Source organism: Strix aluco, chromosome 30, assembly GCF_031877795.1.
Source record: "Strix aluco isolate bStrAlu1 chromosome 30, bStrAlu1.hap1, whole genome shotgun sequence".
Taxonomy (NCBI): Eukaryota; Metazoa; Chordata; class Aves; order Strigiformes; family Strigidae; genus Strix; species Strix aluco.
The window spans coordinates 596,991-609,754 of record NC_133960.1 but is presented as its reverse complement, the minus strand read 5'-3'; the positions used below and the strand labels follow the sequence as shown (position 1 = coordinate 609,754).

General features: G+C 71.0%; 4 protein-coding genes across 4 annotated transcripts; 1 reads left to right on the top strand and 3 right to left on the bottom strand.

Annotated features, from left to right (window-relative positions):
* Positions 1-442: 442 nt before the first annotated feature.
* On the bottom strand, positions 443-2,159 carry LYSMD1 (LysM domain containing 1). The gene is made up of 3 exons (XM_074809556.1): positions 1,848-2,159; positions 1,105-1,376; positions 443-981 (listed from the first exon to the last, which is right to left on the bottom strand). Exons 1-3 carry the CDS (start codon positions 1,944-1,946, stop codon positions 837-839), a joined length of 516 nt encoding a protein of 171 aa, XP_074665657.1. The 5' UTR covers positions 1,947-2,159; the 3' UTR covers positions 443-836.
* A 280-nt stretch (positions 2,160-2,439) lies between these two features.
* Positions 2,440-4,431, top strand: SCNM1 (sodium channel modifier 1). The gene is made up of 8 exons (XM_074809554.1): positions 2,440-2,576; positions 3,055-3,125; positions 3,217-3,305; positions 3,389-3,486; positions 3,564-3,658; positions 3,790-3,935; positions 4,029-4,161; positions 4,245-4,431. Exons 1-8 carry the CDS (start codon positions 2,526-2,528, stop codon positions 4,342-4,344), a joined length of 783 nt encoding a protein of 260 aa, XP_074665655.1. The 5' UTR covers positions 2,440-2,525; the 3' UTR covers positions 4,345-4,431.
* A 799-nt stretch (positions 4,432-5,230) lies between these two features.
* Positions 5,231-9,622, bottom strand: TMOD4 (tropomodulin 4). Its single transcript, XM_074809553.1, has 10 exons — positions 9,514-9,622; positions 8,638-8,781; positions 8,404-8,560; positions 7,783-7,905; positions 6,889-6,978; positions 6,497-6,627; positions 5,997-6,104; positions 5,663-5,806; positions 5,435-5,579; positions 5,231-5,338 (listed from the first exon to the last, which is right to left on the bottom strand). The coding sequence occupies exons 2-10, from the start codon at positions 8,758-8,760 to the stop codon at positions 5,316-5,318; spliced, it is 1,044 nt and encodes a 347-aa protein (XP_074665654.1). The 5' UTR covers positions 8,761-8,781; positions 9,514-9,622; the 3' UTR covers positions 5,231-5,315.
* Positions 9,623-10,092: 470 nt separating this feature from the next.
* VPS72 (vacuolar protein sorting 72 homolog) lies at positions 10,093-12,499 on the bottom strand. Its single transcript, XM_074809552.1, has 6 exons — positions 12,098-12,499; positions 11,626-11,778; positions 11,410-11,521; positions 11,136-11,315; positions 10,890-11,031; positions 10,093-10,629 (listed from the first exon to the last, which is right to left on the bottom strand). Exons 1-6 carry the CDS (start codon positions 12,212-12,214, stop codon positions 10,236-10,238), a joined length of 1,098 nt encoding a protein of 365 aa, XP_074665653.1. The 5' UTR covers positions 12,215-12,499; the 3' UTR covers positions 10,093-10,235.
* Between the last annotated feature and the right edge of the window lie 265 nt (positions 12,500-12,764).

The following is a 12,764-nucleotide window of genomic DNA, read 5'->3' as shown; positions in this document are numbered from 1 at the left end:
CCCGGGCTACTGGGGGACCCTGGGGAGACCCCCGAGGCTCTGGGGGGGGGGGGGGAGCCCGGGGGGTCCCAAGGGTGCGGGCACAGGGTGACACCTGGTGGCACCACGCGGCGTGACACGCGGGTCCCCTGGGTGGGAACACACACACACCCCGCTGTCCCCGAGTGGGCGCCCGGAGCCCCCGGGGGCGCGACTGTGTCCCCCAGGGTGTCGATTGTGTCCCTGGGGGGTGACAGCATCCCCGGGAGGTGACCCCATGTCACCAGCAGGGTGACAGTGTCCCCAGGGGGCGGTGTCCATGTCCCTGAGGGGAGCAACTGTGTCTCCGGGGAGGGGTAACTGCGTCCCCAGGGCTGTGACCGTGTCCCTGGGGGCCACAATCACGTCCCCAGGGGGGTGTCCGTGTCCCCTGAGGGGGGGGTGACAAACAGGCAGAGCCGGGTGACAGTGCTCCGCTTTATTTACAGGCTCTCGGGGTGGGGGGTGACCGTCCCTGTTCCCGTGGGGGTGCAGGCACCGGCCCAGGGGGGTCCCACCCCCCCGTGAGAGCAAAGACGTACAAATAAATTACGACCAGAGGAAAAACATCAGCTGGTAAATCTTGTCCCAGTCCCTCCCAGTCCCTCCCAGTCGCCCTGCGAGAGGGCTGGTTCTGCACCCAGGAGCTCCACGTCCCTCCAGCGGGAAACGTCCCTCGAAGGAGACAGGGAGGGGGCACCGTGTGTCGTCCCCCCCCAAAATCCCTCTGTCCCCTCCGGCGTGGGAGGCTGAGCGCTGGGGGTGTCCCGGGGTCCCCGTCACCGTGGGGTGGGGGTCACGGTGTCACCTCCCCGGGGTCACAGCGTGAAGATCTCGTCCTCGGCGTCGCGGAGCGCGGCCGCCCGCGGGGTCCTGGTGAGGGGCCGGGGGCCGAGGCGGGGGCCCCGGGGGGGCAGCGGGGCGCTGGCGTCGGGGCGCCGGGTGCCTTCGGCCTCGGCCGTGCTGCAGAGGGGACGCAGCAGGGTGGCACTGAGGGGTGGCCTCGTCACACACCCTGCGGCCAAACCCGCTTTCCAAAAGACCCCGTTTTGTCCCCAAAAGGGGAGGCGGGACGGGCGCGCTCACCCTGTGCCGCCGGCGCGGAGCCGCTGGGCCGCCGCCGCCGCCTTGGAGCGGCCGATCTCGGCGTCGAGCTGCCGCAGGAAATCGGTGGCCGAGAGGTCGTGGCGGGACGGGGCCGGGGGGTCCCCCGAGGGGACGGGCGCGTCCTTGTTGTCCTCGTCCTCATCCTCAGGGCGGGGTCCCCCCGGCTGCGCCGGCGCGGGGATGAGGAGGGTGGGCTTGAGGAAGATGGTGTCCGAGGTGTAGAGGCGGTTGGCGCGTTTGATCTGCTCCATCTGCCAGGGACAGGACGGGGACAGGGATGGGGACAGGGATGGGGACAAGGATGGGATGGGGACAGGGACAGGATGGGGACAGGGACGGGGACAGGGATGGGATGGGGATGGGGACAGGATGGGGACAGGGATGGGATGGGGACGGGATGGGGACAGGGACGGGAACAAGGATGGGATGGGGACAGGGACAGGATGGGGACAGGGACAGGATAAGGACAGGGACAAGGACAGGGAGGGGGTGAAGACCGCAGTAAGGCCGGGATGGGGACAGGCCGGGGTGGGGACAGCGATGGGGTGGAGACAGCCAGAGGGGCGAGGGAAGGGGACAGGGACAGGAGGGGCCGGGGATGGCCCCGGGGGAACCGCGGGGCTGCCGGGGGACCCCGGGACCGTCCCGCCCCGGCGATCCCGCCCCTCCGGGGCCCTGGATGTCCCCCCCCCCCCCCTCCGCCTTCCCCGCCGGCCGCTCACCGTCACCCCGTAGCGCAGCGCCAGCCCCGGCAGCGTGTCCCCGGGCTCCAGGCGGTGCTCCCGGGCGGGGGTCCCCGCCGCCCCGCTCCCCGCCGCCATGGCGGGGCGGCCCCGCTCAGCCCCGGCCCCCGCCAGCGCGGGAGGCGGGGGGGCTCATGCGAACAGCCCCGGCCCGGGACCGGCTCAGGTCCCGGCGCTGCGGCGGCCGCTCGCTGAGGGGGGGGCTGAGCCCCACCGCAGCCCCCGGGCGCCCCCCGGCCCCGGTGAGGCCGGTGGCTCCAGCCCCGACCCCGCCGCCCTCGCGGAGGCCTCTGGGACTTGTAGTCCGGGCCCCGGGGAGGGGGCTGGGGGAGACCCGGCCGCCCCCTCGGGCCGTGATGCCGCCACCCCGCGCCCCGGGGTCCTTCCCGCCCCCTCCGGTTCCCGCCACCCCCCGGTCTCTGCCCCGGCGGGGGGGACTCTGTGTCGTCCCCCCGCGGGGGGCGGTGCCGCCGCGGAACTACAACTCCCGTCATGCCGCGGGGCAGCGGCCGCGGGCCCGCCCACCCCGCCCTTCGCGCGCTCTAATTGGTCGTCGCTCCCGCGCACAGCCCGACGGGAAAAGGCACCCGAACCCGGAAGCTGGACACGGCCGGGGGGCGGTTCCCATAGTAACCGCGGGCCGGCGCTGGGGCCGCCATGTCCTTCAAGCGGGAGGGGGACGACCCCGCTCAGCTGGGGGTGCTGCAGGTGGGTCTCGGCCTCCCCGCGACCCCCCAGATCCCCCTAAACCCCGGCCCTGGCCTCCCCACGGAGGGATTCGCCCCCTTGCCCCGGCCTGTCCCCCCGTTCCCCCCTTCCTGCAGATACCTCCCCTGCCCGCAAGCGCTCCCCAATTCCCCCTCACCCCTGCCCTATCGTGACCCCCCGTCTCACAGCGCCCCAGATACTCCCCTTGGCCCAGGACACTCCCCAAAATTACGCCCTTCCCCTGCCTCAGCCTGCCCCCGGCCCCCAAACCCCCCCCGGCACCCCAGCCCCCCTTTTCTTCCTCAAAGCGGGGTCCCCAGAGCGCCCAGGTCTCCTGGCCTAAGGGGGGAACAGGGCTGGGGGCAAAGGCTGGTTCCCCGCGGGGTGAGTTGGGGACAGCCCCCCCCCCCCCCGCCGACTCCAGCAGCAGGCGTGGGGGGGACACAACCGCTCAGCCACCCCCCTCGATCTCTCCCAGAAAAGACGCGTCGCCGACTTGTTGGCCAACTACATCCCCGAGGACGAGGCGCTGCTGCTGAGGAGCGGGAGGTGAGTGAGACCCCCCCCCTGCCCCGAGCGCAGCCCCCCCTGCTCTGGCTGCCTGCGGGGTCCTGACAGCAGCTCCCCCCCCCCGGCATAGGTACGCCTGCACGGTGTGCGCCCACCGCCCCGTCTTCGACACGCTGGACGTGCTGACGGTCCACAGGGCTGGCAAGAAGCACATGGGCAGTAAGTTGGGGGGGCTGGCGGCGTCGGGGGGGGGCTGCGCCGAGCGAGCGCGTCCCCCCCTCGTCCCCTTCGCTCTCTTCCAGGCCTGCAGCGTTTCTACGGGAGGAAGCACTCACTCCAGGACGTGGCCCCGAAGCAGCGGCACGAGGAGGAGGCGCAGGCAGAGGAGGCAGACGCGCAGGTTGGGGCGCACCCCCCCCTTCCTCACCCCGCTGCACCCCTGGCCAGGCCCCGCTGAGCTCCCTCCCCTCTCCCCAGGGCTCCCCGGCCCCTCTTCTGGCTCGGACGAGGAGGATTGCCCGGAGCGCTCTGCTGAAAGCGGCTCCCTACAGCAGCTGCTGCCGCAGGACGGGGTAAGGCCTTTGCTTTGGCTGCGGGAGGATGGGGGAGAGCTCTGGGCTTCCCGGGAGGGGCCGGCAGCGCCGTGGCCTCGCCGCTCTCGGGCGTTCGTGGGACGAGGCCCTGACTCCTGCTCCCGTCGCAGGGTGGAGGGAAGCAGCTCGCGAGCTGGCGGGACCCAGACGGGGCCGAGTGTCGCCCCGACGCCGCCGGAGCTGTCGCAGAAGGACGGAGGAGCCGTGGAGGCCAGCCCTGCAGCCCTGCTGCCCGGGCACCGCGGCGGGCGAGCGGGTAAGAGCCGGTGTCACGGGGCAGGGAACGCAGGCCCCCAGCTGGGCCTCTCTCGATTCTGCGGGTCCCACCAGCCCCTCTCTGCCCTCCCAGACGCACCAAAGGTGGCTCTGGCCCGGACACAGCGAGGTGGCAAAGGAAAAGCCTCATCGTCGGGCCTGAGCCGGGCCGAAGCCCTCAGCCCCGAGAGGCGCCGGGCCCTGGAGCGATACCTGCAGCTGCGGAGGTGAGTCTGGGCCCCCTCGGCGCGGGGAACCCCGTAACGAGCCACCTCTCACTCCCTCCGTCTGTCCATCCGTCCGTCCCCAGCGCTGGCTGGATCCAGGACCACTCCGGCAAGTGGGTGAAGGACGAGAACGCTGAATTCGACTCCGACGAGGACGAGCCGCCCGCGCTGCTGCCGGCCTGAGGCCCCCCTCTGCCCCCCCAGTCCCCCTGGGGACGGTTCCCCAGGCTGTCCCCAAGTCCCCCCGTTAATAGAGGCAGCTGGAGAGGACGGAGGTGTCTGAGCCGTGGGGGCAGGTCCCGGGGAGGGGTGATATTGGGGGGTCCTAGCGTTTTGCCACCACGGCGTGCTCAACCTGGTTCCTTTTTGGGGTGTCCCCGCTGCCCACCCCAGGGTCCTGCGAGCGCTGCCAACCTCCATGTGGGTTTCGGCCTGTCCCCACCCTGTCCCCTCCTGTCCCTGGCCCAAGTCACGCTCATTTTCCTGCCCGCTGGCAGCTGCCTGCAGCTTGTGGCCTTTCGGGGTGGCAGCGCCGGGTTCCCCCCCCCGCTCCTCCCCAGCCCCGGCAGCTGTCCTGGCCACGCCACCCTCCCCCTGCCTCAGTTTCCCCCCTCCCTTTTCCTGCCAGGTTTTGGGTGCCTGTGCCGGGAGCACCCATGGGACGGTCGTTTATGGCTCTGCACCCTGAGCCGCCATCCCCACCCCTGGGACGGCACCCACCACCCACCCAAGGGTCTCTCTGGGTCCCCGGGGGGCCCGATCCTGTCCCTGGGGGGGCTCCCTGGCAGGTCCCTGTGTCCCCCCACCCACCTCACTGGTCCGTGGGTGCCTGGCTCTGTGCCAGGGGTGTTACCCTGCTCCCCCCACCCCTCCGGGTGTCCCAACCCTGCTGCCCCCCATGGGGGTCCAGACCCCTGGCTCGGCCCCCAGGGATTAATGCCCGGAGCCTAATGGGGGCCTGGAGCTCTGCAAGGCTGGGGGGTGCCCCCGCTGCCTCCCTTGGCTGATCCCGACTCCGGCTCCCGCGGGCAGATCCCGCCCCGGGACACGTCCCAGCGGATCCCAGAGCCACGTCTCTCCATCCTCTTTATTTACGTCGACTGCGGGAGGCAGGAGCTGGAGCTCCTTCGGGCTGGTGGGGGCGGGGGGGGCTGTTAGGTTTTCTTCTGCTTGCGACCTGGGGGCAGAGGAAAGAGGGAGGGGGGTGAGGGCTGGGCTGTGGGCCCCCCCTAGCCCGGTTCCTGCCCCGAGAGGGGCCGCGGGGGCCACTCACGGAGCTCGTTGTTGTTGGTGATGGCGGTGGCGGCGCGGGCGCGGGGGCCTTGCTGCGTGAAGTGGTAGCCGAAGCGCACGACGGAGGGGCACTGCTCCAGCATGGCCGCCATCTCCATCTCCACCGTGTCACCCAGGCGCTGGCACTGCGGGGTGAAACCAGGCACGTCAGGGTGTCGGGGACAGCCCTGTCCCCTCCCCGGGCCACCCGCGGGTGCCCGTCCCCTACCTGGTTGTCCACCTTGAGCTCGCTCAGGGTGCTGTTGTGGTGCATGGCCTTGATGATGCTCATCATGCCGGTGCTGGTGATGAAGTTGGATTCGATGTTGAGGCTCTGCAGGGTCTTGTTCTCCATCAGCATCTCAGCCACGGCCTGCGTGTCACCTCAGGGTGTCACCTCAGGGTGTCACCTGCCTCTGGCACATCCGGGGCCACCAATGCCCCAGGTGATGGTGGAAAAGCCACTGTCACCTTGGCTTGCTGGTGCCCGGGATGGAGCTGGGGCAGGGGAATGTGTCCCCGTCCTGTCTGGGGACGTGTGGGGACATGGGGTGTGGACTCACGCTGGCCACAGGGTCGTTGCTGCGGGTGGCCACCAGGCTGAGCTTCTTGACGTGGGTGTTGGTTTTCATGGCCTCGCAGATGGCCTTCAGCGTGGAGATGGGAATGTCCTGCGGCACGGGGACGGGGTGTCACTGGGGGGTGACACCGAGGGGATGGGGACATCCCTGAGGGGATGTGAGTGACACCAAGGGGATGTGGTGTCACCATGGGGTGTCACCGACGGGATGGGGACATCCCTGAGGATGCAGGATGTCACCAAAGGGATGTCAGTGGCACTGAGGGGATGTGGGATGTCACCAAAGGGACACGGATGTCCCCTGGGGTGCCCTGGAGCCACTCCAGGATGGGACAAACACCTCAGGGACACCCCAAGACAGGGACCAGCCCCACAGAGACACCCTGGGATGGCGACCAGCACCCTGGGACAGGGTGACCAGGCCCCGTGGGGACACCCACACCCTGGGGACACCCTGGGGACAACTGCCACCAGGTCCCCCACCTTGATGTTGTTGAGGTTGACGTCCTCCAGGGCCCCGTCGTTGGCCTGGATCTGCCGCAGCGTCTCCTCCACGTTGGTGGGGTTCGGGGGCTCATCCGGCACCGGCTTGTACGTGTCGGGCTTCACCACGCCTGGGGCACACGCGTGTGCGCGGGGACACACGTGACCACACGCGGGGGCACAGACACACATGTTTGCACACGTGTGTGGGGTCACCACGGGGAATCCCAGAGGGGTTCTGGTCCCCAAATGCCCCCCTGAACAGCCCCGTGGACCCCGTGTCCCCGGTCCTGGGTGTCCCCTGTCTTGGGGGGGGGCTCATCCCCGTGTCCTCTGTCCCAGGGGGGGCTCGTCCCCGTGTCCCCCATGTCCCGTGTCCCCGTGTCACTCACTGTTGATGCCCTCGGTGTTGGAGATGGTCCCGCTGCAGATCGCATCGTAGTACTGCTTGTTGCTCATCAGCGTGTACATGCCCAGGATGGCTGCGGGGCCAGGGCAGGGTCAGCCAGGACCCCCCCCGGGCCCTTCGTGTCCCCCCAGGGGTGGCCGCAGCCCCCCCAGCCCTGGCCGGGAGGGGCTGGGGAAGCCGCGGGGAGCGGGTGGGCTGGGGGCCAGCGGTGAAAGCTGAGCGCGGGGACACGGCGCTGCTTTTAGCTGGGCCCTGGCGGGGACCCAGGGGGGGCGGGGGGGGGGGGGGGCCTGGCACACGCCTGGCTTGGGGAGCAGGGGGGGGACGACGACACAGGCCTGGGGTGGGTGTGCAACACGCTGGCCTCGTGTGTCCCGCCACGCAACAAACTGCTCTTGTGTGTCAGGCTGGCTCTGTGCGATGGGCTCCCGCCTCGTGCAACGGGCTCCCCCACCCCGTGCAATGCTGCAGTGCCGTGTGCTGCCCCCGTGCGAGGCTGTGGTGCAACATGGCTGCCTCGTGCAAGGCTGTGGTGCGACATGGCTGCCCCCGTGCGAGGCTGTGGTGTGACACGGCTGCCTTGTGCAAGGCTGTGGTGCAACATGGCTGCCCCCGTGCGAGGCTGTGGTGCAACATGGCTGCCTCGTGCAAGGCTGTGGTGCGACACGGCTGCCCCCGTGCGAGGCTGTGGTGCGACATGGCTGCCCCCCTGCGAGGCTGTGGTGTGACATGGCTGCCTCGTGCAAGGCTGTGGTGTAGTGTGGCAGCCCTGTGCAAGGCTGTGGTGCGACACGGCCGCCCCGTGCGAAGCTGCAGTGCGATGCAGTTGCCCCGTGCCAGCCTGCGGTGCGACGCGGTTGCCCCGCGCGAGACCCACCGGCGATGTCGCACATCTCGGCCTCGGTGGCGTTGGCCAGCGCCTCCTCCAGCTCGGGCTCCAGCGTGATCTGCTCCTCCCGCGGGATCTCCCGCGTCGGGTTCTTGGGCACGAAGGGCTTCCCTGGGCACGGGGACGCGGGTCACACCCTGCTCGGCCTCGCACCGGCTGGTGACGCTGGACGTGGTGGCCTGGGGCCAGCAGGGGCACATGGGGCCGGGGGCTACTGCTGGAGGGGTGAGCTGGCCCGGGGGGCGACTGTCCCTGGGGGTGACGCTGCCGGGGGTGGGAGTCCAGGGGGTGACATTGCCAGGGGGTGGCTGTGCTGGAGGTGGCGTTGCCGCGGGATGGCGGTGCCAGGGGTGGCTGTACTGGGGGTGGGTGTGTGACATTGCCAGGGGGTGGCCGTGGCGGGGGGTGACATTGCCAGGGGGTGGCTGTACCCGGGGCTGGCGGGGACCCAGCTCGCCCAGGACACCCGAGCCGCTGGCGAGGACCGTTCTGCCGAGCTAAATATACCCGGCGCTGCGGGGCCCCGTCCCCCCTGGCCACCGCCACGGTCCCCGCAGTGTCCCCCCCCCTCCCCGGGTCCCCGCAGTGTCCCCCCCCGGGTCCCCGCACCTTTCTTCTCGCCGGTGAAGGGCACCAGGTCGTCGCGCTCGCCGGCCTCCAGCGCCTGCTTCTCCAGGTGCTGCAGCAGGGCCTCCCGGTCCAGCGGCCCCGTCGGGCTCTTCCGCGTCTGGTCCCGCTGCCGCAGCCCCGCCGGCAGCAGCATGTTCTGGGGACCCACCGTGTCACCCGTTGGGGGACCCCCACGGCCGGGTGGGCACCCCCCACCCCACGCCAGGAACCCACCTCGGGGTCCATCTCCAGCAGCTCCACGTCCAGCTGCTCCAGCTCCTCGGCCGACAGCTCCCGCAGGATCTTGTCCTCGTCGATGTCCCGGTACTTCTCCAGCTCCTGCCGGTAGGACGTCATGGCGGGGGGCCGGGGGGTGGCCTGGGGGGGGACAAGGACGGTGTGGGGGGCCTGAGCAGCTGGCGGGAGGCTCCCCAGGGTGGGGGGATGCCCCATGCCACAAGGGACCCCCCCGCACCGTGGTGACCCCCCTCCACGCTACAGCTCACAGGCACCTTCGTGCTGCGGGGTGGTATTGGGTTCCCGCTGGACTTGGGGGGCTGGGGGGCACCCCAGGGTAGGGGGGCCAGGCTGGTGTGTGCTTGGGGGGGCTCTTGGGGAATCTGAGTTCCATCTCCAAGGTGCTCTCCAGGGCCAGGACCTGGCATCCCCCCCAGCCCCCCCCCCACTGCCTGGGGGGGCAGATGCCAGTTCAGAAGCCCCAGCCCCCCCTGGACCCCCCCCTCCAGGGCCCTTTGTCCCCCAACATGGGTCCGCACCCCCCTGGGGGGGGCAGCAGGGGTAAATGCTGAGGACGTGAGTCCCCCGACACCGGGGTTGGGGTCCCCCCCAAGGAACTGGGTTGGGATTTGTCCCCCAACACTGGGGTCCCCAGGGCTGGGGGGGGGCCCACACCCCCCCACTGCCTCCGGGAGGGACCAGAGACCCGTGAGTGAGAGTGGGGAGGCTGCAGGGTGGGGGATCCTTCAGGGAGGGGATCCCCAACAGCACCCAGGGACCCCGGAGTCAGTGTCCCCGGTGGTGACGTGCCCCCCACCCCCCTGGGGAACACCCCCCTTGGCCCCCCACCCCCCCAGAACCCCCCCCCCCTACCTGGCTGGTGCCCGGGGCGGCGGATCCTGCCTGGGTGCGAGCCCCGGTGCTGAGCCAAGGGCTCCGGCCGCGCAGGGCATGAGATCAGCGTTTTATTCTGCGAGCCGGCGGCGGGGAGGGGCGAGATCACATATCCCCGGGCGTTATCGAGCGCTGCCAGCCCCGCGCCGGCTCCACCCCAGCACCCCGCCACGGCGGGGGCACCCCGGGGCGATGGGGGGGGGCCCCTCGCGACCCGCTGGCTCCCCCATTCCCCCTTGGGGGGCCCTGGGTCACAGGGAGAAGCTGAACCTTGTGCCTGGGGCCCTGCAGAGCCCCAAACCCCCCCCGCACCCCCCCCCAGGGACATTTTATACCCCTTCACCCCAAGAGCACTGCGGTGATTTGGCTCTCAGCCCCCCAGATCGCGTTCAGGGGGGTGCGTGGGGCCACCGCGGCAGCGCTGGGAGCGGCAGCCCCGGGGACAAAGGGCTTGTTTATTGTAGGGTCTCTCGTCAAAGGAGGGGTCGTACGCACCCTGGGGTCACTGCAGGGTCTCCTGGCGTCACAGTGAACGGAAATAAGAGTCCGCGCCCTCGCTGTACGCAGGCTACTCGGGTTTATTTCTTTTTTGTATAAAAAAAAAAGGTAGGGAGAAGATAAATAGAACAAAACCGTTCACCCGCGGGAGCGAGGAGAGGCCTCAACCCGCAGCGGCCCCCGGGCCCCCCCCGCCGCCGCGCTCAGGTCGGGGGGACGCTCTGCTTGATGATGATCTTCTGGCGCGTGGGACGGACGTTGGGGTCGGGGCCGGGGGGAGCGGCGGCCCCCAGGGCGGCGGAGGCGGCGGCGCTGGGCAGCCCGTGCGCCGTGATGTATTTCTTGTAGGCCTCGCGGATGATTTTGAAGGCGCGGATGTTGGAGTAGGGGATGTCGGTGATGGGATCGCGGTAAACGGCCGGTTTGTGGGTGACGGGACAGATCTCTCGCACCGGCAGCCGCGGCGGTTTCGCTTTGGGGAAGAAGCGCTCGAAGGTTTCGTCGTCGCTGAAGGAGATGAAGGTGCGGGAGCACTTCCCAGCGGAAGCGGGAGCCGGGGCTGGAGCCGCTTCCACCTGCTGCGGGTCTTGGTCCAGCCTGGAAGAGCCGCAATTAGCGCCCAGGAGACCCCTGGGGTGGGGGGAAGCCCCGAGAGAGCTCCCACGGGGGGCAGAGCTGCCCCCCAGGGCTGGAGGGGGAACCTGGGGGGGCTCTGAGGCGCTGCCCAAAACTCTCCTTCCCTGTGAGGAGTCCGGGGAGGGAGCAGGGCTGGGAGATCGGGGCAGCGGGGCCTGGTTGGGCGTGGCAGGGGGGGGAAAACCCACCGGGGGGGCCACGTCGAGGTGACCCCAACTTACCCCTCCACATCCACGTTCTCCTCCTTGCCCGGCTCCGGGACGAGGGGCATGGTGACGGACCAGTACCGGATAACGGGCCCCACGCACTTCCGCTTCTTCTGCACCTGCTTCTTCTTGTCGGCTTCCAGGCGCTCGTAGTTCTCTGCGGGAGCGAGGGGGAGGCTCAGCGCCTCAGCGGCCCCCTCACCCCCCATCCCTGCGCCATTCCGGGGGTCCCCGCGCCCCTCGGCACGGCGCCCGGCTCACCCAGGGAGCGGAGGTTGATCTCCTCTGTGATCTTGGCCTCCTCCAGCAGCTCCTCCTGCGTCAGAGGCCGGTCGTAGTTGGGGCCGCCCTTCTTACGCTTGGACTGGACCTGCCGCTCCTGGATGCGCAGGAAGGTTTGGCGCGTGTGCTCCGTCGTCGACTGCCGCATGTGCTTGCGGCCTGCGGCGGGCGGGAGGGAGGACGGGGCTCAGCGGCAGGGACCGGCCGGCCCGGCTCCCCGGGGGCCCGTTTCCCGTCCCGCGCGCACACTCACTGTCTCCCACGTCATCCTGGAGCTCCAAGGGGACAGATTTCACCTCTCGTGGCTTCTGGGAGCTGCCGCTGGGCACGTCCGGCTTCTTGGGGCGAAGGCTCTTGAGGGGCTCCTACGGGATGGGGCAGAGAACGTGAGGAGGGAGAAAACCCTGGGCTGGGGCTTAGGCCTCGTTTAAACCTCGTTTTCTCCGCGCCCGGAGCCCCCCGCCCGCACCCGGTAAGCCTTGGTGACGACGCGGCGGCGGCGCTTGGGTTCGCTCTCGTCCTGGTCGCTGGCCGGTTCCTCGCCCTCGTCGATGTCGAAATCTGAGTCCACCTCGTCGTCGCTGTCCGACTGGTCGCCCCTGTACTCGTCATCGCCCGATTCCTGGGGGGACACAGGGACTGAGTCACCGCCCCCCCCCCCCCCCTCCCCCGGGCTCCCCACACTGGAGCCCCGGGGCCCTCCCCCCGCCACGGCCACGGGGGCCTCATCGCACCGGGCGGGGAGGGGGCGGCTTCTCTAATGGCCGGACCCCCCCTGGCCCCGCTGCTCATCCCCCCGTGGCTCCCCCACCCCCTCGGGACCCCCAGACCCCCGCCCCGAGCCCCTCACAGCACCGGGACACCGTCGGTCCCGTTCGCCCTCGGGTCCCCGAGACCCGCCCCCCCCCCGGTCCAGGCCGCTCCAGGTCCCGTCCCCGCACCTCGGTGAAGCCGCCGTAGGTGGTCTGGTAGAACTCATCCTCCTCCTCGGCCTCCAGCAGCCCCGAGAGCCGGTTACCGGCCGTGCGCCGCGGGGCGCGGCCCTCCGCGAGGCTCATCGCGCCGCCGCCGCGATCGGCGCTCCGCTACGCGTCCTGCCCGGCCCGTCAGTGCGCCGCCAGGCAGCGCAGAGCGAGCGCCGAGCGGCCGATGGCGGCGGGCGCCCCCCTGCGGGCCGGAGGGGGAAGTGCAGGTTCCCGCGCGGGGGGGGACACACGGACAAACCGGGGGTGCGTCACGGCGGAACCGGACCGCCACCAGCGTGACGTCACGGGAGCGCCCGCAATGCCTCTCCGCTCGCTCCGGGCACCCCCCGGCGCTACGGCCACGGGAATAGGGCAATGACGTCACAGAGCGGCGCCACGTGCCCCTCGGCTTTGTTTTGGTCGCGCTTGGCCCGTCACGTGACCCCCCCCGCTGCGAGTGGCCGCGTCCGCGGGGGCGAGTCCAAGGGGGCGGGGGGGGCGCGGCCGCCGGGGCTGCGCGTGCGCTCTGTGGGACGGCGCCGCGTGTCCGCCCGGGCCCCCCCGCTTCCCCCGCCCGGATGGTGCGGTCCGGGGGGCGGGGCCAAGCGGGGCGGGGCGGGGCCAAGCGGGGAGGGGCGCGGGC

What these genes read in the sequence shown, in the direction of transcription:
- VPS72 (XM_074809552.1), bottom strand. Translation starts at nt 12,214, where the DNA reads ATGAGCCTCGCGGAGGGCCGCGCCCCGCGGCGCACGGCCGGTAACCGG. An exon ending in TCGTCACCAAGGCTTACCGG is followed by an intron (nt 11,522 to 11,625) that starts GTGCGGGCGGGG and finishes CCCATCCCGTAG; the next exon opens with GAGCCCCTCAAGAGCCTTCG. An exon ending in GATCAACCTCCGCTCCCTGG is followed by an intron (nt 11,032 to 11,135) that starts GTGAGCCGGGCG and finishes TCGCTCCCGCAG; the next exon opens with AGAACTACGAGCGCCTGGAA.
- TMOD4 (XM_074809553.1), bottom strand. Translation starts at nt 8,760, where the DNA reads ATGACGTCCTACCGGCAGGAGCTGGAGAAGTACCGGGACATCGACGAG. An exon ending in CTTCACCGGCGAGAAGAAAG is followed by an intron (nt 7,906 to 8,403) that starts GTGCGGGGACCC and finishes CCCCGTGCCCAG; the next exon opens with GGAAGCCCTTCGTGCCCAAG. An exon ending in CACCAACAACAACGAGCTCC is followed by an intron (nt 5,339 to 5,434) that starts GTGAGTGGCCCC and finishes CTCTGCCCCCAG; the next exon opens with GTCGCAAGCAGAAGAAAACC.
- SCNM1 (XM_074809554.1), top strand. Translation starts at nt 2,526, where the DNA reads ATGTCCTTCAAGCGGGAGGGGGACGACCCCGCTCAGCTGGGGGTGCTG. An exon ending in CTCAGCTGGGGGTGCTGCAG is followed by an intron (nt 2,577 to 3,054) that starts GTGGGTCTCGGC and finishes GATCTCTCCCAG; the next exon opens with AAAAGACGCGTCGCCGACTT. An exon ending in AGCTGCTGCCGCAGGACGGG is followed by an intron (nt 3,659 to 3,789) that starts GTAAGGCCTTTG and finishes CTCCCGTCGCAG; the next exon opens with GGTGGAGGGAAGCAGCTCGC.
- LYSMD1 (XM_074809556.1), bottom strand. Translation starts at nt 1,946, where the DNA reads ATGGCGGCGGGGAGCGGGGCGGCGGGGACCCCCGCCCGGGAGCACCGC. An exon ending in CGCTGCGCTACGGGGTGACG is followed by an intron (nt 1,377 to 1,847) that starts GTGAGCGGCCGG and finishes TGTCCCTGGCAG; the next exon opens with ATGGAGCAGATCAAACGCGC. An exon ending in CTCCGCGCCGGCGGCACAGG is followed by an intron (nt 982 to 1,104) that starts GTGAGCGCGCCC and finishes TCCCCTCTGCAG; the next exon opens with CACGGCCGAGGCCGAAGGCA.